This window comes from Melitaea cinxia, chromosome 9, assembly GCF_905220565.1.
Source record: "Melitaea cinxia chromosome 9, ilMelCinx1.1, whole genome shotgun sequence".
NCBI classification, from domain to species: Eukaryota; Metazoa; Arthropoda; class Insecta; order Lepidoptera; family Nymphalidae; genus Melitaea; species Melitaea cinxia.
In genome coordinates, this window is record NC_059402.1 from 7,425,655 (window position 1) to 7,449,896 (window position 24,242).

General features: G+C 31.6%; 1 protein-coding gene across 1 annotated transcript; it reads left to right on the forward strand.

Moving 5' to 3' along the window:
* The first annotated feature begins 308 nt into the window (after positions 1–308).
* Positions 309–15,631, forward strand: LOC123656379. Its single transcript, XM_045592067.1, has 4 exons — positions 309–566; positions 7,598–7,730; positions 12,911–14,019; positions 15,482–15,631. Exons 1-4 carry the CDS (start codon positions 309–311, stop codon positions 15,620–15,622), a joined length of 1,641 nt encoding a protein of 546 aa, XP_045448023.1. The 3' UTR covers positions 15,623–15,631.
* The last annotated feature ends 8,611 nt before the right edge of the window (positions 15,632–24,242 follow it).

A 24,242-nucleotide genomic window follows, 5' to 3' on the forward strand; every position in this document is an offset into this window, starting at 1 on the left:
CATGCTTAGGATATCGTCCGTGTCCATCGTCAGGCAAGAAGGTTCGCGAGCAAAACTAGTATAGAAAACTAGATTTCCATGTCCATGGGCGTTTAGAACGATTAGTAGTGAGGGACGTTTTGTTGATACGCTATCAGCTGTTCCGACGCAGTCCGCCATGGTAGCGCGACTTGAGCGCATGCGCACAGCGCTAAGCAGCTTAGAGTTCTTGCGACGTCGCCGACACGACCCACAAACTTCTTATTTATATCAATACAAAAACTTAACGTAAACTTTTATGTTGACATGGTCCTTACTTAGAAATAATAATGTCGCGTTCCGCACGTAAATTACTCCGAGTGACAAAAATTTTATTAGCCGGTGTGACTATATTCTGTGTTAGCTGGATAGCATGTGTTAACGAATGGCACTCAGGAATACGCTGGAAAGATCGCCGAATACCACAGGAGACCTTCTCGACGATGCGCACCATCGTTGCATACTCAGAAAGCAAGCAAGCTGAACTTGACAAACCTTCCCCGGTGGCTTGTAGCAGGCTACCAGCTTTTCCAAAAATACCGTATATTGTAAGCACCTTAAAATTTATCTTATTTAAAATATCATTAAGTAGTTTAAATGGATTCTAACACATATATATATGTATTTAAAATATTATAAAGCTTTCAGATATTTTACAATTACAAATAATAATTTCTTGAATCCTATTATAGTTCACGGTTTGTTAGATTCAAAATTTTTATAAACGAATGTAGGTAGGTACATATAGTTATTGGCTGGTGGATAATTATAAAGAATAATCATAAGTGAAACTTAACCGTGACGAAAGTTAATTCCGTTTAAAAATCATAATTATATCCATTTTTTGCAACTTACTCTAGCTAGAGTTCCCCGTATGTTAAAATGAAGTACGACTATTTATGCTAATTTATTTATTGATTTTATTTAAGAAATTTTATACATAATCAAATGAGGCTTATGAGTTTGAATAGTATTATGGCCTCATTAGAACTTGGACGAGCAAGTATGTCATAGAACATTCCAGTTCAAATTCATAAGTCTCATAATGGCTTTTCTAACAGGCTGAAAACGTATATATATGTTAGTTGAACAAATCATATACTCTTCAATATAAATCTTCGACATTCTTACATTTCTCAGTTGGGGGAGTAGCGTGTTTTCATTAGAAATTTTTTATTTAATGAGCAATCACAATTAATTTTATATGAGATTTAGTTTTTATTAAATTGCTAACTTTTATTTTTAATAAACTCAAAGTATTTCCTTTTTAGTATATTTTTTTTTATTGAAGCTAACAAAAAAAAAACAAGGTTTTACTGTAAAGATAAAAAAAATCAAACTTTTTTGCTGCTTTAAAAAATAGTATTAGTAGGAAATTCTAGTACAGTGTATACATCTACGAGTATTACATAATATAATGCGTATAGTAGGGAGATACAAACTAGACTAGTTCGTCTCTAGACTATTAAAAAAATTATGATATCACATGATATTAACTAAGGGTATTTTTAATAAAAAGAACTCTCGCGTTCTAAATTAGATTTACACTTAACTATTTTTTTTCTTAAGCACAAGCAAGATTATGAAATTACGCGGTCATTACACCTCATTACTATGCCTGTTTTCGCAAGTTCTTTTAACCCGTTAACATATAACAATATGTAGTTAGCAGTAATTTATAATGCGGTTATTAACGATACTTAACGCTGGAACTTCTAACAATATGTCTATGCAAATAAGGCAGCCAAGAATGAGTGAGAAGATATAAATAGGAATACAATCTACTACTAAATATACTGATTATTCACCCTAACTTCCTGTCCGTGGACTTAGTATTTTAAACGCATTACAAAAATGCACAAATTGCATAATTTATTCTTTGTTTAGCTTAGACGCACGCGCATGAGTGCTTTTCTTTAAAGGTTTAAAAAATCTATAGCTTCCATAGCGGTATTGGCAGGGCTCTATTTGCATAATAAACATCATCAGAACATAAATATATTTAAACAAAAAGATCTTACTGCTAAGTATGCAATTATGTAAACTTACTAATTCATTTTCTTTTTAATTATTACATATTATATGTGCCTAAATAGTGCTTTGTCGTTGTACATTTATAATTTTAATTAAACAAAAATTAAGATATTCGTTGTTTTAAACCATATCATATATAATTTAATTTAGAAAAATATTGTAATATTTATCATGAACTATTATTCGTGACTAGTCTCAAAATACCTATCAGATAAACAGTGGAAACAAAATATTTTATACACTTCTTTATCTTATAGATAAATCACAAAATATGAGCAAAAAAAAAATATGGGAAATACAATAGTATTGAAAGCTAACTAAAGATAACATTAAACTTGTTTTGTAATATCAATACTGATAATCTTTCCTTGGAAGTCAGACGTAAAATAAATCGGAATCAATATCCAGGGGTATTTCTAATAGAAAGGCGCTGCCGCCGAGCGCGCGCGCATATCTATTACCGCGGTGACCACACTACACTATCGGAAATATTTCATACATCGCCTTAGGTCTCATAGTGTGGGGATGAAATAGATCGTATGCATCTTTACGGTATAATCTTAAAAGAGAATACTTTGAATTTAATTTTTAATCTCATATTAAAAACGCTTTCATAGATTATGCATATTACATCTGTATGAGACTATATAGGTGAGAAACATAAGGAATTTTATGTACCTACTTCAATTTATACGCAGGGTATTTACTTACTACACAAACTAAATATTGCTGTACTTCGCTGCTCAGAAAGCTGCTTAAGTCTACATTTCGGATCTATATAAATGTCACAAAAAATTTAATCTCGCAAGTATGACAAAATTTTGTTTCATTGCTTGTTTTTATTGATTATCATATAGATATGTGCCCATAAGTACATAAAATGTAATAATATAATTTATATTACCATAAAATTCGCAATCAGTTCACCATAAACTGCAAGCGAGCGTATGGAGGTAGTCGAGATCAGGGGTCGAGCAGGACAATAAAACTATTATTCTCACCCGATATGGTCAAACCTTAGTTTCTAACCCGAGAAACGTGGCTGATCTTTACTTAAAATAAAGGTAATCGTGTGCTTTTTAACTATTTTATATCTCCTCGAATCTTATAATGTTATGTTTCTTCTTCAGCCGTAACAATTTTTTATTAAAATGATATTTTAGCCTATAATAACATACATATAAAGTTGTATATATATAATGTCAAATTATTTATTTTTTTACTATTTAATATAATATGAAACTATCATAACGTACTCGTAACTTTCTTACATTGTAAGAAGGTTTATAACTTTGAAACCTATTTTAATTAAATAATAAATTTACCCGCCGCAATCTCATAAGATAAATTTTAAAATTGTATATTGACATGATTAAAAATAATAGTTAATCAAACCGATTGTACGCGTTGGGTTACATCTTACGTTTACGAGTACATCCAATGTTCTACAATTACGTGTCATTTACTCGCCGCTATTGCAGAAAATAATAACGAACCCTACTATTAACATTCGTAAAAAAAATTTAACGTTAATAAGAATTGGCAATAAAATAACCTATTTATGTTAAACCTATTTTAGCAACATAAAAAAAATTATGACCCTTATTTTGTCGCTGGTTTAATTTAGAAAGATATCAAGAATAAAATTAAACCTCTGAATATATCTTACACAACCAATTTGATTAATTAGAAGCTTAAACGAATTAACAACACATTTTGAGTATTACCTAAAGTTTACTACATAAGAAAAAATACAAAACGACCGTCATTAACTATTAATACTATATATAGGTACATTACTATGAATACGCTACGCATTATACAATATTCAATTTATTTATGAGAACGTTACCCTTTTAGTAATTATCTAGATGGAGCCCATCAAGTTTTTACAATGTACAATAAGATAATAGAGGTGGAATCATGTTGGAAATTGATTATATACTATTACAGTCGAATAGAATTATGTATTACATATCGATATTTGATTTGGATGAAATAAGCCCAGATAGTTATGTATTGACGTCTGCGTAAAATTATGCCTAAATACGGGTTATATTTTTTTGTACAAATTTTATAATAATATTAATAATGATAAAAACTTTATTGTACACCAAGAATGAGCAAGATTACAAAAATAAAAACAGGAGATAAGTACAAAAGACGGCCGTATCGCTAATAAGCTATCTCTCCAGGAAACTTTTTGGCAGAGGAAATTATATACATGTAGATGGTCTAGGTGTACAGTTTTTATCTAAACGCATACAATATATTTAGACAAATAAAAAATGTAAAAAGATAAAAATAATATTAATAATAATAATAATTGACATACATAAACGTATATATACTCGTAGTAAATTAATTGTTGTAATACGATTCAAAGTGAACACAGGAAATAATATGCGGCTAGATATTAGGGTTAAAAATGAAGGAAATAGTGTTTTACAGACTTCTTGAAAATTAGAAGGGATTCAGCGCATTAAATGGGCAAAGGTAGAGAGTTCCAAAGCCGAGCAGCCTGGACAGTAAATGATTTAGTATAAAAAGTAGTGGAGTGGGGAGGAATTTTAAGAAGTAAACTATTATGAGACTCGCTGAGATACTTGAAACGTTCACGTAGGTAAGAAGGAGTAAGAGGATTAAATAGTATGCAATATAACGAACTAAGTATGTGAGTATTCCTGCGAAGGTGAATTGGGAGCCACTTGAGGATTTTTTTACTTCATTGATAAAAAAATATGAGTAAGAAACCGAAATTTAATACGTACTATGTATCGACAGCAACGACTTATACGAACTAGTGCATGTGAGAATAATGTTTAAAGTAATTAAAATTACTAATCGGACTTATTGTAAGTCCGATTATTATTTTTTTTTATATTTATAACGGTTAAACATAATCGCATCGGTTAGTAGGTAACGTAACTGTCATTAAGCCCTCACAAAGGATGTCAAAAGCAGAGGTTACTCATAATGGAATAAACTAAAACGTGACCGGAGTTGAAGTCACGTCGCTGTCCTTTAACAAATGTCAGATCAAAATAAACTCCACCTCAGACTTCACTCAAAATATAACTTTTGAGTCACCGTAATTTTGTGGTGTCAAGGAAAAAGGAGATAACTCAATTTATAATTAAGTCAATAAATTAATATGTGTAATGGCTAAAATGAGTTAGGTTATTAGGTGAGTAATATATTGAATATTAAATAAATTATAGATTTCAAAAAAATCATATGAGTCGCTCTCTTATTAATTGCCAATTGCGAAAAGTTCATGTGTATGTACTTATGTGACGACAGAATTATCTGTGTCATTCGTTGAAAAATATTTTAATGGGATTTTTAAATTATCAGAACAAGTTAAATTAAATTATACAATTTTATTATAATAGAACTTAACTATAGTTTAATGATTGTGTAAGTTTTAAACTTATTGTATACCAGCTGTGCCCCGCGGTTTCGACAGCGTTAATTTGAGGAAAAAAATAGTTTATAGCCTTCCTCTGTGAATGTGTAATGGCTATCCAACACAAAAAGAATTTCTTCAATTTGAACTTGTAGTTCTGACACTAGCGCGTTTAAACAAACAAACTTTTCGGCTTTATTAACCGACTTGCAAAAAAAGGTTTTCAATTCGATTGTATTTTTCTTATGTATGATACCTCAGATCTTTTGACTGGGCGGACAATTTTTATGATTTTTATTTTAATCAAAAGGTGGTGCGTGTCATGTGGTCAAATTTAAATTAAATTTAGATCTAACAAGTACTTTTTGAGTTATATCTAATAATGTGTATTTACTTGAATATTTTTTCGTCTGTTGTTGTGTTATACCTTTTCACTGGATATACCGATTTTGGTGATTATTGTTTTCATCGAAAATTGATACTTGTGTCTGGTAAGCCCATTAAAATTAGATTGAGATCTGATAACTACTTATCGCGCATTTACTTGACTAATTTTTCGTTTACTTACGTTCTATTAATTGTCGATATAACTGAAGTTGTTTTTTTTCATTTGCGAGCAAACAGTTAGCTTTACAATATCAGTATACTTAGATGTATAGATATGCTCGCAAAAATTGTTGCAGTTAATAGAAAACTTTTGAATATTTTATACCTATCTAGGTGGTAAATGCTGGGGCGCGGTAAACATGGGTTTACCCTCGTGGGCGTAAATCCCGATTTTATGGAAATTCCAAGATAAAAAGTAAACTATATGTTGCTCCACAACCATCTCTATCTTCTTCCATAAGAATCTGTTCAGCCGTTCCGAAGATTAGCCTAGACAAACAGAAAGACAGACAGACAACAATTTTAAAATCGTTTGTTTATGTTTTAGTATCGTGTAAATAACTACATGCACTTAAAAACACAGTTATTGTTAAATCACTGACAAATGTATTTGAAGTAGAGAGGTAATCCGATAACTTTTATTAAAAATATAAAATGATAAAGATCTCACAAAGGATAACATCTTTAAGCATAAAATTGAATGAACACGAAGAAAGAGGAAGATGGAAACAAATACGCAGTAATAAAACACCGCTGCGAAGCGTGTAATAAGACAACATATTGGACACAATTCAATCCTACGTACTGGTATGCACCCTGTGGCTCAAAAGTGTTTTAAACTCGACACCAATTAGTAAGGAACTCTCGCCGAGAATCGTTTAATTTATAGCTTAATTATCACGTGTAAATACATTACGGACACCGCTTATATATTATAAATTAAGCTAAAATAAAACTATTTAAACTTTCTTAGATAAATCGCCTACCTTGAAACGATATCCGAGCTCTATTTTCTTTTTTTTTTTGTAAATAACGATTTAATTATTTTTTTCTAATAAATGTGTAATTTTATAGAAACATTCATCCGTTCACTCGTTCATGAATAAATTAACTGCCTATATAAAACGAGTTTTTCAAATTAAACTACCTAGGTATTATATCGGCTTAGGCTAAAGTCGATTTTACAAAGCTTGAATTCACGATTTAAAACAGTTTTTGTTTGAAATGGTAGTATAAATCAATGAGTTTTTTCGCTGGGAGCAAAGGAAGGTTCGAATAAAAAAACGACACATACTTAAATTACTTACCCAGTTCCGCAGAAAGCGATCGTATTAAGATTATAAATTGTATAATCAGAATTTGCATTCGTCCTTCATGAGTACTATACAACTCAATTATATTTGGATATACAGGCTATGTCAGAATTAATAAAATTTACAAGATCGAATACAAAATTTTGCTTCGATGTCTGTACAATCCCTGCTTATTTTTGTTTTTACTTCTAAGAAGCGTTATTGCCCCCTACGTGATTACCATAATTTTTCGCGATATCTGAGTAAAATATACTTTGTAAAGTATTTCAGAATAATTTTTATCTTGCACGTGAGAATAATTTATCACATTTAATTATTTTAACATTTTCGTTGAACCTATACGAGTATAAATTATATTATATGAAATCATTATCATCGATTTCAGTGTCGAATAACGTGGACATTACCAGTGGCATATATTTATTTATGTTTCCAGAACAGGACGTGGTCTCCTGGTGTCCAAGATTCGTCATGGCAGGATGTGGAAGGAACATCAGTCTCACTCTACTCCGCCTACTATGACGAGAGAACGCCACAACGCTACATTCGTATTCTAGCTACCTTTCATGGTCAGTTGTCGGACCATATTATTTTTTTACAAAACAAAAAAAAAACATAATGTGTTTTTATGTAACTTTTAAATGTGTGATGGCATAAAACGACCACTTTAGTCAGAATTCGCAGTATAATTGCCAAGTAAATAATAATAAAGAGAGATTTATTTCATCAATCTGAAAAACAATATATTTATTATACAATAAATAAATCTATATATATATATATATCAATTTTGTGTCACGATGTATGTGGGCGATAAACTCCGAAACTACTGAACCAATTTTTATCAAAATTTTTAAGCATCTGTAATTTGGTCCAACTTGGGAGATAGGATAGTTTTTGTCTCAATTGGACCCGGTAGGTGGCGCTGCTATCAGTATGTAACTCCGCAACTACTGAAACAATTTTTATCAAATTTTGTAAACATCTATAATTTGGTCCAACTTGGTAGATAGGGTAGTTTATATCTCAACTATACCCGGTAGGTGGCGCTACTATCGGTATGTAAGCAATGAAATTTGGTAACTGTTTTCCGGGCAGGACAACGTCTGCTGGGTCCGCTAGTATATTTATAGTAAATATATCAAAATACCTGATAAAATAAAAACAGTAGCAAACTGTTTAAGGCTTGTTTATTTTAATGAGATAATCGAGTTTTTCAACATTCAATAAGTAACTTGTAGTTTCGATTTTATCTAAGTTGCCATTCACATCAAGAGTATAAATAAAATAAACTGTTTAATTGAGACCCAACAACGATCTACAACCATATCTATGGAAATCTTTTACGGGTAAATTTTTAAGTAAATCTCCTCAGAGATCTTTATTAAAAATGTAATTAGAGTTCCGAACCTTCAAATTAATAACATCGAAAAAAACTGAGATATTACACGGATAAAAATATACGCTAAATTTAAAACAATAATGGTATTCTCGACAAGTCATGAATTTACTTTTACCCTACCTTTGTTGGATAAAACTTAAAAAAAAAACTTCTGAAATGTTATGTTCTTTCTTGCACAATAACATACAAAATTAATAGAAACCATGTTTCGATCATATTTTATGATTTTATTTACGTTTTAATAGCAGTAATTATGTATCGCAAGTAACTTTAATTCAAATATGCAGATATGGTATATAAAACTAAATAAAATATTGTAGAAAAGGCGAAAACATCAGTAATTAATAAATATATTATAATTTTTCGACATAACATTAACTATATAAAGCATGAGAAAAAATGATGTATCGTGTGTTTTTATTACATCTTTGGAATACCTAGGTGGCGCGGTTGACAAGTTTTATTAATACGCCCTAAGGCGCACGCGCATCTTGATGTACTATCGGTTAATTAAAATAAGACATCCCGTCATACATTATTCACGTGACAATATTAACTTTGAAGTACAGTTTTATTAACCCGTTGACAGCTAAAAATATATATTTTATAATTGAGAACAATAATTAGTATGTAGGTAAGGAATATACAATAAAAACTAAAAAATAGCTTTGTATATTTTATATAACAGAGTAAATTGAAAATAAACATCGATAATGTTCTTTAATAAAATCTATATTGATAGATACGTCGTTTAAATTATGTGTAAATATGAAAATTTGTATATGAGTAATTAATATTAAAAATCTATACATATAAATTAAATTGAAGTGTCTGAATATGAGTTTAAATAACTGCGTTTTGCAAGTACATAATTGTAGTTTATTTACACGATACTAAAACACAAACAAACGAATTAAAAAAATTGTCTGGTTGTCTGTCTGTCTATTTGTATTACTGTTTATCTGGACTATAACCTTTGGAACGGCTGAACTGATTTTTACGGGACTTTAAGCGAAAGATAGAGGAGATTATGGAGCGACATATAGGCTACTATTGTCCGATTTTCACGAAAGTTTCACTGGCAGGTAGAGTAGGTTGTGGAACATATAGACTATTTATTCCGAAATACCCTCAAAATAAAACATGATGCAATTGATGACATTATTTACTTGACTAGACGCTACCTGATCCTGGGATTTATGTAGTATCTTTTTCTTGAAAAGCCTCACCAACTAGTAAAAGTTGGTCAGCTTAGCATTGGTTTTACTATCCTTTGCGGAGCGGAACCAATTATCAAACACATAAAGTAGTATGACAAAATAATATAACACGATGGAGTTAAACAGAGAGTGTTTATCTTTATTTTGAAATTTAGACACATTAGATAAATGGTACTTTTTGCCCGACTACGACAAACCCAAAAGGTGAATTATAAATTTCGCAGTCTATGTATGTATGTTCATCTGCTCCCTCATATCTTACAAACGACTTGTTTAAACAAATTAGTAATCATTATAAGCATTTGAATTGTTCGCTGGTACGCTATCATATTGAATGTGGCGCTCTCCAAAGGACATAAAGTGCCGTATCAAGTTTTTTTTGTCGTAGTTGGGTTTTAGTTTGTAACTTTCTTTATCTTGTTTTTTTCGTGTTAGTATAAACGGAAGAGATTCCACTAGATAATGCAGCTGTTATAAAGCGCGTTATTATATTTGATGTAATACAATTATTGTTGTACGCATAAAATTAATTATTAATGCTATTACTAAAATAGAGTCAAAATCGCGTTTTTTTTTACCTTTCTGTTACATCGATTACTAAACACATAAATTATGATATTTCACAGGATATATAGCTTAGGTTTAATTAGTTTTAAACGTATTACGCAAATCAAATGTTTTGGTTTTTACTGTCTCGATGCATTGTAAAAATAACTTTAAATTACCATTATCTACTAAGTAGTATGAGGTGTTTTAACGCTTAATATTCTCAGTCCATTATTATTACCCAGTTTTTATTTATTTAAAAATTTACATCCACGGGCCCAACATGCCCATGCCTTTTGTAAATCATGCATGCATTATAATACTACCACAGGCGATTTTTCATTATTACTACAGATCGACAGTCCTGTGACTGCCTAGTAAAACTAGGACGTGGTCCGACGCTGACGGTTTTTTTTTCCTTACAAAATACTGTTTTATATTACAAAATATTGTTTATTATATTACCCATTTACACTGTCTGGAATGTATATTATGACGAGTTTCAAGAGTAATCTTGCTCCCTCTATTAGGCAAAATTCAAGACAAATAACGCCGTGTCCACTTACAGAAGTCATTTATTAACACCACAAACTCGTTGTAACAGACACATAGGCCATTAATTTTAATTCAAGAATTCGATACAAGTATTTTTATTTTACTTACACAACTGCATAAAGAATGATAATGTTCATATCAATAAACTTTTTATTTGCAAAGATACATTGTATTTATTTACTTAGCAGATCATAATCTATTGAAATTTTATAGAATTACTTCAATTTTTCCTTTTATTCTTCTTCTTTCTTATTTATCTTCTTCTTATTCTGGTTCCGTCTAATTTGAACATACTCGTAAATAAACATATATAGATATTTATTCCTTATTTTGAAGTAAACGACATAACATGTCCTAACGTGTACAGATAACAATAAAATACATATTAAGAAATTAATAATGATACAAAGCAGCCTCAAAAAATACAATAGCTACATCTATTAGGTGCTGATTTGAAAAATATTACGACAAACAAATTGATTTTTTAATGTGATTCAGTGGCAGAAATAACAAAAGTTGGTGAGTGGTCCGTGGTCGTGCAGCGTCACTGCGAAGGAGCGAGATAATTTCACTCTCATTTGTCACTCGAGTCGGGCGCCCGCGTCGTGTAAATTCTTTTCCCCGAGATAAACGCCTCTCCTATATTGTAGTGACGCCTGGATTAAAACACCACGATCGCCACGTCTTAGTGCTGCCTTTTTATCATGAACGTATATGGGTTTGCGGTTGAATATTTTAATTTCATCATAAAATATAAACTACGTAACTTGCACCGTTTATTTTTTATTAAAAAAATTCTTTTTAAAAATATCATGACTACTACAAAACCTTTTTTCAAAATTCTATTTAGAACATTTAATTTTAAAATGCTTATTATATACCTACAATTTTTATTAACGAATTAAAGAATTAAACTACTTTAAAAACGGAATATATTCTTTATGCGACTAATTTTTTATTATATGCATTTGAGAAAAAGTCTTGTATTCGTATAGATTCTGTGAAAAATTCTACTTTTTTTTATATATACAACTAGGTCGGCAAACATGTGTACGGCTCACCTGGTGGTAAGCGATTACCGTAGGTTATAGACGCTTGCAACACCAGAAGCATTGCAAGCGCGTTGCCGACCCTAGCCCCAATTCCCCCCAGAAGATAAATTTATAATAAAAGGATTTTAAAAAAATATTTATGTTTTTATATAAGTAAAAAGACAACTGTTAACAAAACAACAATGTTAAAATTACAATCATTTCTTAATCAGTAAAAAGAGAATGCAATAGTTATTGATATTCTTGTTTTTCAAAAATATCATCAAGCAGAAAATCTTAATTAATTATAATTTGCTTCTAAAAATACAACAATTTACTACATAGCGTTATATCAACTGTTATCTGACCACCTATCTGACTCTAGAAATATGTTGGAAGTGCTATCCTGCCCGATAAAGATAGACAGCAATCGAGTCACCGTTGTAATGACAGTCCGCGTAACAACCGCCGCGTAGACTAGGAAATAGCTTGAATAAATAAGTATTATAAACCTCAACCTTTCTTGGAAAATGCTATATCATTAAAGTAATTTATAAGTAGACATGGCAAAAACAAATCATAGTAAGACAGTATACAGTAAATTTTCGAAGTTGTGAGGTATATGTACCTATGTAGATAGGTCATGTTTTTCTTTGAATCTACTTATGTATGTTATTTAAAGATTTTCTAGAAACGTTTCAATTTTTCTAGCGACAAGGAATATAGCATACCTACTGGATAGGGGTTAATAAAACTTACAACTAAAATTATGAATATTGATTATATTCATAAATAATATTGATAATTATAATACACTTTCTGGTTTAACTTGCATATATTTTTAAAATTTAAAAAAAAAGATTAGTAACATTATTATATTTATAAGTATTTACATAAATCTGAAATTAATATATATGTAAACATTTTAAAATTATGCAATCGATAATTGCGTTGGTTAGTAACTAAAATATTTAACAAAGAATATTTGTTTACAGGTCGCAACATATCTTCCGAAAAGCTATTATTTTGTCAAACACGATCCATGAACAAAAATGAATATTCAGTTGAAGTCGTTGCAGCCAAACCGTTAGAAATTTGGTGGAATGGATGGGATAGATCGTCGTCGCATGTACAAACACCGCTTTTGCTTTCATGTCCTTTGACAGAACCTCTCAGTGGACCTTCTGTGATATCCATCGTTACTGAACCGTGTGCCGATCCTTCTAATGGATTTTATATTAAAAAATTGCGTCCGTATAATAGATATAAAAGGACCTTCACAATATGTGTTAAAGATCTAACTTTTCAAAAAGATATATCACTAAATTTGATCGAGTGGATTGAAACTAATAAATTGCTCGGTGCTGATATGATAGACATGTATATTGATGATATAAGTCAAGAGGATGAAAATGTTTTACTTCATTATCGTTCTCAAGGCTTTATCCGATTATTTCAAGTTCCTATAAAATATAAGAGTAATCGATCGTTGTGGCAAAGAAGAAGAGATCATATTCTTACATATAACGACTGCCTGTACAGAAATATTATAGAATCTAAATATATTGTCCCACTAGACGTTGATGAAGTATTGTTGCCGAAAATAGCTTATACTTGGCATGGGTTATTAAAGCGATTAGAATTTCGAGGTTGGGATTCTAACCAATACTCAGCGATTTTAGTTCAAAACGTTTTCTTCTTTAGTTTCATGCAAGGAATCTACGATTATAAGACAAGTAATCATACAAATAAAAGTAAAATTTACATAAAACGTGATGACGTACGGATAGAAACTGAAAAAAATTTAGTCTTACAAGAAATAGAAATAGTAACAGATACGAGTAGTAATATGTATAATTTAAACTATGAGTACGATTACAGCCAATATAAATCTGATTGCGATAAGGACGTGCCTATACCTAAACTAGCAAGTCATATAGTTAGCTCAGCAGTTATAAGCCCTACAGGCCATTATAGTAAGAGTTTTATGCTTACAAAAAGGGTGCTGACAGCGTTTAATCATTATCCTTTAGCTAGTCTCGGAGCAGCAGGCATCTCTGGATGGTCAGCGCCTTTTAATGAAGTACAACTCAATCATTACAAGGTAAATCACATAAACATCTTAAAAATATTATATTATAAGAAACACGCATAAAAATTCGTAGCACCGATCAAAACAACAACGGTATAAAATTTATAATATTAAACTAGTAAAAAGAGAATGCAGTAGATATTGATATTCTTGTTTCTCAAAAATATCGCTAAGCAGAAAATCTAAATTCATGCAACACGAAGTCGTGAGGAAGCTCCTCGAAGCTATTTAAATACAAAGACTCCAGAAGCGAGTTACAATAATTTAACAAATTCGTGGCGTTCTTAACATGCGACCATGATAATAAAACTGTCATATTGGAAAGCCATATTTAAAGTAACTAAATAATGACGTTGTTATCTGTGCTTACAAACATTGCAATTAAAAAATGAACTAAACTGGACATTAGTAAACAAAAGAAAATGTAATATTGTAGTAATTTAAATGCACTTAATAATAACATATACTATAATAATATAAAAGGTTGAAGAGTTTTCAGTTTGTAATCTCAGAAAGGCAGAGTTAATTTATACAACTTATTATAGCTTTAGTGTAGCATTAGTGTGTTAGTATTTGAAAACAGGAGATAATTCATACCATGAAATTTTTACAGAATGTTGTTTCTATAAACCAGATTGTGTAAAAACTGTGAACCTAATTCCGCTAAATATAGCTACGATACGAAGCTAAGCAAGGATCGGTGAATATTTAGTAGAACATGTATAATTTGTTGTGATTACAATTCATTTGTACAAGGTGCTAAATAATTGTGTTTGCTCGCAAACGAAAAAAAAAACCAACCTCAATTACATCGACAAGTAATACAACGTAGATCGACGAAAAAATAGTCAAGCAACTACGCGTTATCAAAGATTACTCAAAAAGTAGTTATCAGGTCTCAATAAAATTTATATGTGACCACATGATAAACATCAGCTTTCGATTAAATTAAAAATTGTCAAAATCGGTACACCCAGTAAAAAGTTATTACGGATTTTCGAGAGTTTTCCTCGATTTCTCTGGGATCCCATCATCAGATCCTGGTTTCCTTATCACGGTACTAAACTAGGGATATCTCCTTTCCAACAAAAAAAGAATTATCAAAATCGGTACATCCAGTAGAAAGTTATGCGGTATAAAACAACGTAGGTCGACGAAAAAAGCGTCAAGTAAAAACGCATTATTAGATATAACTCGAAAAGTAGTAGTTAGATCTCAAATAAATTTAAATGGGACCAATTGGCACACACCACCTTTCGATTAAAACAAAATTTGTCGAAATCGGTCTACCCGGTCAAAAGTTCTGATGTAACATACATAAAAAAAAAATACAGTCGAATTGAGAACCTCCTCCTTTTTTGGAAGTCGGTTAAAAATGACGCGATATCTGCAAGCATTTCAAAGATATTTTTAGATATACTGAAAACCGTTAATTCGCGTATACTTTAATTAATTAATTATGTTTGCATTACAGGAGTCTTGCAATGCAACGGTTGTAACAGAATGCGAAATGTATGCCAGGAAAGCGCGTTTTAATCGCTCCGCGTTACGTCTACGAAGACCTTTAATGAAAGCTATGTCTCTGGCGATCTGTTCCAGATTAAACAATGTCTAAAATTACTTACCTATGATGTTTTATTTAAACAAAACCCAAACACAAATGTGTTCACTGTTTTAAAATATAAATTTTAAGTTCTTACTTCAACCTGGAAAATATACCTATAGACCGTGGCGTGCACTCCATATAAGCAAAAAGGCACTGTCTACCTTGTCATGTTACTAAAAATGATATATAAAACATGAACATTACATATTTTTAAAAAAGACATAAACCGTAATTCAATTCAAATCAGCTTCAACTAAAAAACCGGCGTAATATATGGCACATCAGCGCTTCGCGCGAATCGACGACGGGCCTTTTATGAAACTTCTGCCTACAATCGCTAACAAAATGCTATAAATGACAGGATGACATTATATAATCCTACAATATTATAATGTCGCGCGTCATATGAAATAAGAACAAAGTATTGTGTTTTTAACATTGGTCGGTTTAAGAACGAGAGTAGGCACAGCCTAAGAATAACCTTTCAAATCAAATTGTCTTGAATTCGATACCGTTTTTACCAATAATTATGATTTTTGACACGGTCGCATAATCGCAACATTCCACAGATTAATTTCGTAATAGTAGTAATTCACTTTTAATTTTTCGTTTGTGCGTTCTTGTTATTAGTGATAATATTAATATATTAGTGATGAAAAAGTTTACTTGTGAAATATGTAACGGAGATGTGTGTTTATTGAAAGTAAATAGTGCATCCAAATTCAACACGTTCGATTTTACGAATGAATTAAAAATTCTTCAGGCGGATCGATTTAATATATTGTTGTTATTTAACAATGACGTTATAATTTTTTATTTATTAATAAATAAACAAGAAAATACTTTCATTATTCTTGGGCTTAATGGCTTTCAGTTGTGCCAGGAGGCATCGTCGATTTCTCCAATGTCACGTGGGAAGTACTTTCATTAAGCATACAATCGTAACTTATTAATAGTGTTATCAATGATTTCCTATGTTTGACACAAACGAAATTATCAGAGATTTGTTTGATAAATATCAGTTGGTTGCTGTACGTATATTTGTAAGCCTGCATTATTATAGGTATAAATGCACTTCACGTGTCCAATAATTTATTTGTCTGTTCTTGAAATCATCTAAAAGCCTCTATTCCCAACAAAATTGAAATAAATTAGGAAAAATTGCGAGAAAGTAGGTGCAGTATGGCTGTTCATTATTTTTTTGCCTACTGCCTACCTTGTCTAAAACCTTTATGCACGCCACTGCCTATAGACTACCATGTAATGATGTAAACCATTAACTCTTATACCATTACAAATTTTCGTAATAAAAATTACTGAGTAAAAACTAATTACGTCGACAGCACAACTCTCCAAGTAATCCAAAACAACGATTGATATTATTGAACCGGTCGATCAAAAAAAATAGTTATAAGACGAATAAAATAAAACTACACGAAATGGTATATACTCCGATAATAAATAACACACTTTTTATATATGACAGTTTTATGATGGACTCTGTTCAAAAGGTAAGGTACCTATTATTATGAACAATTAATCACCGTCGCGAACTAGACGTAAAGAAATTATTTAAAAACGACGAGAGTATAGTTACAAACAGTCTGTTGCATGGTTAGAACGTGAAATTTATATATAATTATTGTAATAAAAAATGGACTTAGAAAAAAATTATGACTCAAACGATTTGTTCAGTCCTGATGCTCATTGTTTTAAATAAGCTATTTTTCTTTTCATGAACAACTACAGACAACCAGATATAGTCATCGGAAGCGCAACCAATCTTGCCATCTCTACAAAACATGATTAAAAACTATATAACCCAACCAATAATCAATTCTATAATAACCAACCAATAATCAAATAATACAAAGTATTAATCGATTCAATATATTTTTAGTTACATCATACAATGAAGACAAATAATGTAATAATACTCGTAATATTAGATAAGTTATAATACAAAGTAACGATCAAGTGCAAAATTATTTAAAATATTTGAAATTAGCCAAAAAAATTATAATGAAAAGACCACTTTTTACACAGGCAGTCTGCACGTCACAGAAGAAATATACATATATAAATATACATATATATACATTGAATGTTTGCCCGTTTGTCCTTTAGAGAATCTATGAGAGAGAAACTATGCATTTGATTACGTCATGATCTTCAGCAAGGTGTTGTGCATGAGCCCGCAAAGGTTTCTGAGTTAGTACGACCAAAACTAAAAGCGTAGCATAGCGCTCGGGGTATAGCTAGTTCTAAATCATTTATATACATTATGATACATTAGAAATTAACGATTACGGCAAGTGCCGCAAGAGGCGACTAAGGGGTAACACAGTTCCACTACCACCTTCGAATTTAAAAAGCCGACCGATGGCGGGATAACCATCCAACCGCTAGCTTTGAAATACACAGGTCGAAGACGGGCAGCAGCTTCTTCGGTGCAACATAGCTAGCCCTGCGGTCACCAACCCGCCCCCTGCCCAGCCGTGGTTACTATGGGCAACACATATGAGTTCACGCCATTTTTGGCGCGAACTTGTGGAGGGCTATATCCAGCAGTGGACTATAATAGGCTGAAATGATGAGTGATGAGAAATTAATCTTTATTAACAATTTTATGATTTTTTTTTCTCGAAAGTAAAAAGCTATCGTATAAATTTATCAAATTTTTCTATATTCGATTAATTCGATTAGCTGTTTCAAAATGGTGACAGAAAACAATAACATGTCCAATTTATGACTTGAATACCAAATTATCATTGAATAGGCCGACGATGCGGCGACAACGCCACCTGCTAACGACTGTTATCTTACCTTCGTATTGCTTGTTGGCACGCCTTTTATACAGAAAGCTTCAATGTAATGTATTCTTAACCACTATTTTAGTGCCGTATTTGCACGAGCAAATATGTTAAGCTTTATACAATAAACAGCACTTAACTTGCTCGCTCAAATAAAAACTGATAACAACAAATAAATGGTGGAATATGTTAAGTTTTATGATAGTATTTTATTTCATTGTGTTTCATACTTTACTATATCTTGTAACATTTATTTGAATAAGCTCGTGATACCAAAATAGAGATAGTCACAGTATAGAAAAGGCCTTCGAATTGATTTGTTAATAATACTTATTTAGTACAGTTGTTATTGCGAGTTGATTGTTTACGTTTATTTTTAGTTTTAGTGAAATCTATACAAATAAATAAAATTGGACTGTGTCTGTTTGTACTCGTAATATTAAAATAACCACTTTTTATATATACATCATACACGGTACTTATACCAAAATAACATTTTTTACAATAGTTTGTTCCGGCTAATCTCTGAAACGGCTGGACCGATTTTCACGGGACTTTTACTGGCAGATAGCTGATGTAATAAGGAGTAACTTAGGCTACTTTTATTTTAGAATTTTATTTATTTTATAACTCTCTGAACTGAACAATAACTTTTTTATTAAAATAAACGCGGACGAAGTCGCGGGCACAGCTAGTCAATAATATAGTTGTCACGGTGATGAAAATGTACACAAACTAGCGTCACAAACAGACAATTGTTGAACATTCAAAGGTTTACAATTTTTTGTTAAATTCCACGAGGACGAAGTCGTGGGCACAGCTTGCGGCGTACGGCATGTGGCGTGCGGCGTGTGGCGTGCGGCGTGTAGCGTGCGGCGTGTGGCGTGCGGCGTGTGGCGTGCGGCGTGTGGCGTGCGGCGTGTGGCGTGCGGCGTGCGGCGTGCGGCGTGTGGCGAGCGGCGTGCGGCGTGCGGTGTGGTGCTGCTTCTCCTTCTTCTTCGTCTCCTTCTCCTTCTTCTTCTTCTTTTAATGTGCAACGCAAACATATATTTACTAATAAAAAAACTGAATCGCGCCGAAAAATCCATTTAGCATTATTTGACGCCTTGAGCACTTGTGTTCCGAAAATCTGTTCGACAAGTTAACATGGGCTAAATATTCAAGAAAATAATAATATTATAACGATTTAACGAAAATAAATAATTAATGCAGCATTTCATCTGAGCATTTCATCAAGAAATAGTGATGTGGACTTTTTACTTGTAACGTGATAATTTTCGCATGAAATGCAATCTATATGATATATTTTACGAATGTATGGCTATGAAATTGTTATACATGAATGACTACACATATATGCAAATCATTACATAGTATAAAACAAAGTCACTTCCCGCTGTCTGAATGCTTAGATCTTTAAAACTACGCAACGGATTTTGATGCGGTTTGGTAAATAGAGTGATTCCAGAAAAGGGTTTATATGTATAATTCATGCATAATATAATAGAGGAATACTGATTAGTAGTAGTTTTTGCAACCGTGCGAAGCCGGGGCGGGGGCCTATAAGATATTAATAGCCGAGCGTTGAGAGGTTTCTGTACATTTAGGGTTTTAAATTATTTAGACCTAACACATTAGTTCCCAAATAGTGAAAAAATTCTATTAAATTTATGCTTTGTAACAAAAAAGCTCTAACGATTTTTTTTTTTTCGTAATTTACCGGATAATAAAAATCGCTATTAGCCCGTCTGTGATAATTAACTTTCTACGCGTCTGTCTGAAAATAAATTTATTACTAATTATAATATATCAATGAATTCAGTCAGAGTATTTTTTTTTTTTTTTGAGTTTTAGCAGTTAGTTAATATGCTTAAGTGGTATTATTTCTTGTAATAAATTTTCAGAACAAAAGTCTGCTACGCATTTATTAGCAGTAGATACCTACGTATATAATTTAAAGTTTTAAGTAATTGAACCTGTTAATCATGAACGAATTATAAATCAGAAAAACCCCAATTACTTATGTAGCGACACCTATCTCGCGACATACAAAACTAGAGGAAACTGGCGTATCCTACATCGCGCTATCAAAGTTATCAGAGTGATTGAGTATATGTATATACAAGATCCCGACAACAACCGTTTTTTTCCTCTCATATATTCTATTCAGTAAAATTTAATTCAAACGAATGTTGATAAAAAATTAAGTAGAGATCAATATCAGTAAGTGACAAATCACGTTTCTCATTAAACATTACATCTCTTTAAAAAAAGACCTCCTTCAATAAGCAAATCTAGAATATAAATTAATCGCGTAAAATCGACTTGCGTCTTAAGTTCCCTGAGACGTAACCTCGGCTGCACTGATTCATTTACAGCATCTGATAACATCGCCTACTTTATTGGACATTGTGGGTACTCTCTGATCTGCGATAACGTTATATCTATGGTACATTAATCAATTATCCAGTAACCCATACAATGCGACGATTTTATTGCGACGCACGCGAAAATGAAACACTCATTGCAGATAAACGATAAAATAGTAATTGGAGTCGAATTGCTACTTGCATTCAATTTGCGGCGTTTGTTTAGAGCCGCGCTATTGACCGAAAGCACAATTAGCTTATTGAAAACATGAAATTGGTATTTTTGTACAAAAGTGAATGCTGGGTTAATTAAAGTAATGGCAGTTATTCTATTGTTCAAACAAGCATATTTAAATTAAATTATGTATTATTAATACTTTATTTTTAAGTCTTACAACACTATACGAGTATTATAATAATTTTGTAAATTGAATTTAAGTAATTGTACTTACTCCTATATAATTCGAGAATTGCAATCAGATTTTATTATTTTAATATTTTATTATTCATAAAATATATTAAATATGCTGTAGGCATCGCTATTTAATGTTTTATTACTTGTACTCTTATTATTAAACTAGCTATTGCCAGCGACTTCACTCGCGAAGAAATTGATTATACATAGTCTGGTCATAAATATAGTTACAATAATTGTGTTTGCTCGCAAACGAAAAAAAACCGACTTCAATTACATCGACGAGTAATACAACGTAGATCGACGAAAAAATAGTCAAGTAACGGCGCGTTATCAAAGATTACTCGAAAAGTAGTTATCGGATCTCAATAAAATTTATATGTGACCACATGACAAACATCAGCTTTCGATCAAATTAAAAATTATTAAAATCGGTACACCCAGTAAAAAGTTATTGCGGATTTTCAAGAAGTTTCCTCGATTTCTCTGGGATCCCATCACCAGATCCTGGTTTCCTTATCATGGTACTAAACTAGAGATATCTTCTTTCTAACAAAAAAAGAATTATCAAAATCGGTATATCCAGTAGAAAGTTATGCGGTATAATACAACGTAGGTCGACGAAAAAAGCGTCAAGTAAAAACGCATTATTAGATATAACTCGAAAAGTAGTTGTTAGATCTCAAATAAATTTAAATGGGACCAATTGGCACACACCACCTTTCGATTAAAACAAAATTTGTCGAAATCGGTCTACCCGGTGAAAAGTTCTGATGTAACTTACATAAAAAAAAAAAAATACAGTCGAATTGAGAACCTCCTCCTTTTTTGGAAGTCGTTTAATTAAAAATTAACAAAATATTACATTTGAATTTGGAACTAGTTATTGGCGCTGTGGCCAACGCTCGATCCGCGCACATGGCTTACATTTGTATTGACCATACAAATGTTTGCCATGATCTGGGTGTGCACCATCGGGAAACACATAACTCTATAATACACAAGCACAAACTTTTATATTGTGTGTGTTTACGGACCCCCGATACAGGAGTAAATTCTACTGGGGGCCGTTGAGTGTGAGCCATTTATTATTATTATTATTCCAGTACCTAAAAATCATAATCTATTGTAAAAATAGCGTAGTTAGACTCATAGCCAAGAAAGTGCAAAGAAAAATTTCAAGTGGGATCAACAATTTCTGGTGTATTAATTTGGATATACATACTAATTCATGATATTTTATGTTATTCAATTTACTCAAGATAAAAGTTCGATAAATAAAGAAATATTTTTATGTAACTAACTAAAAAAAATTCTATTTACCTCCCTGATATGAAAATAGGTGAAATTCGAATTTATTGTTGTACAACTCACAGCAACAATATAAAATAAAATTTCTCTTTGCAAGTGTAAAAATATATTTGAATAAATCTTGCTTTCATTAAAAGTCGACATCCGAGCACAGTAAAACAACAGAAGATTGTAAACTGCACTTTAGCTCTGTCAAGAATATGATTAATTTATTTTATGTTGATGGTTGTTCACTTTTATCACAGTAGTAAATTACACATGAATGACATTTGAGACACAAGCTCAAACCCGCGTCCATCCAGATTTAAAGTAATGATAAACGAGTTCTGCTAACAAGTCGAGCTCATAAAATTTATAATTTTTACAGTTTACGCATATAATTTTATCTCTGTATCATTAAAAGTAACAATTTCATATAATATATAGAATACCCCACTGACACAACTGAAAGTTATTAACCCTATCAATCAATCAATCAAAATTTAGCAGATGCAGTAACAAATTTTGGAACTTCATCGACCCTAAGTATAAAAAAAAATAATATATACCCTAATGACATATAATTATGTATATGATAGGATGCCTGATGATATTGTGTCCAGTCAACGTTAAATCTAATATATAAAATTCTCGTGTCGCGGTGTTTGTAATTAAACTCCTCCAAAAGGGCTTGACCGATTCTCATGAAATTTTGTGTGCATATTGGGTAGGTTTGAGAATCGAACAACATCTATTTTTCATCCCCCCAAATTTTAAGGGTATTCGACCCCTATTTTTTTTTTAATTTTTAGATAAATTATTTATTTTTTATTTTATTATGATTTGGTGTTGACAAATACATAAAACCCTAAATTTTCACCCTTCTACCACCAACCCCTATTTTTAAATAGCGTTTAGCGGCAAGACAACGTTTGCCGAGTCAGCTAGTAATTAAGTAAATAAATTAAGAGGGTAAGTTAGTTATGCATACCTGACCTTTCATCGTAAATTATAACGCTTACGCACACTTTTTTGTGTGTGTTTTGACTGGCTGGACCGATTTCGATGATTTTTTTTTAATAAAAAAGTGTTGCGTATAATGTGATCCCGTTTAAATTTAACTAAGATATCATATGAACTTTTTGAGCTATCGCTAATAATGCGTATTTACTTGACTATTTTTTCGTCAATCTACGTTGTATTATACTTCTACCTTTAACTGAGGTATGGTGTAGAAGGAAATATCCTGCTTAAAATTTGGAGCAGCCCGACTGAGGTAGTGCCGTGTCCTTACAGAAGAATACAGGTAAATAATACTGCTTTTAAGCAGTGTTGTGTTCCTGTTGTCGAGTAAGGTAACCAGAGCTCCTGGTGATAGGGTCAGCAACGTACTTGCGATGCTTCTAATGTTGCAGACGTCTTTGAGCTACGGTAATCGCTTACCGCCAGGTGAGCCGTACGCTAGTTGACCGACCTAGTTATATATTTTAAAAAAACCTCACATGTTTTTACTGGGTGAACCAATTTCGATAAATAGAGTTATCCCTAATACTTCATATTTACTTGAGAATTTTTTCGCCTACCTAAATTGAACTACTGTTCGATGTTCTTAAAATCGGTTTTATTTTCGTTTCTAAGCAAACAATTATTTTACTTCATCAATTAATAAATGAAGTATGAGTCAGATAATCAGATTGCATTAGGCATCCTATCATATATATGTCAATAATCAGATATATGTT

Bases quoted from the DNA above. Each gene is read 5' to 3' on its own strand.
- LOC123656379 (XM_045592067.1), top strand. From the start codon at position 309: ATGTCGCGTTCCGCACGTAAATTACTCCGAGTGACAAAAATTTTATTA. The intron at 567-7,597 runs GTAAGCACCTTA...TTATGTTTCCAG, and splicing joins TTCCAAAAATACCGTATATT to AACAGGACGTGGTCTCCTGG. The intron at 14,020-15,481 runs GTAAATCACATA...TTTGCATTACAG, and splicing joins TACAACTCAATCATTACAAG to GAGTCTTGCAATGCAACGGT.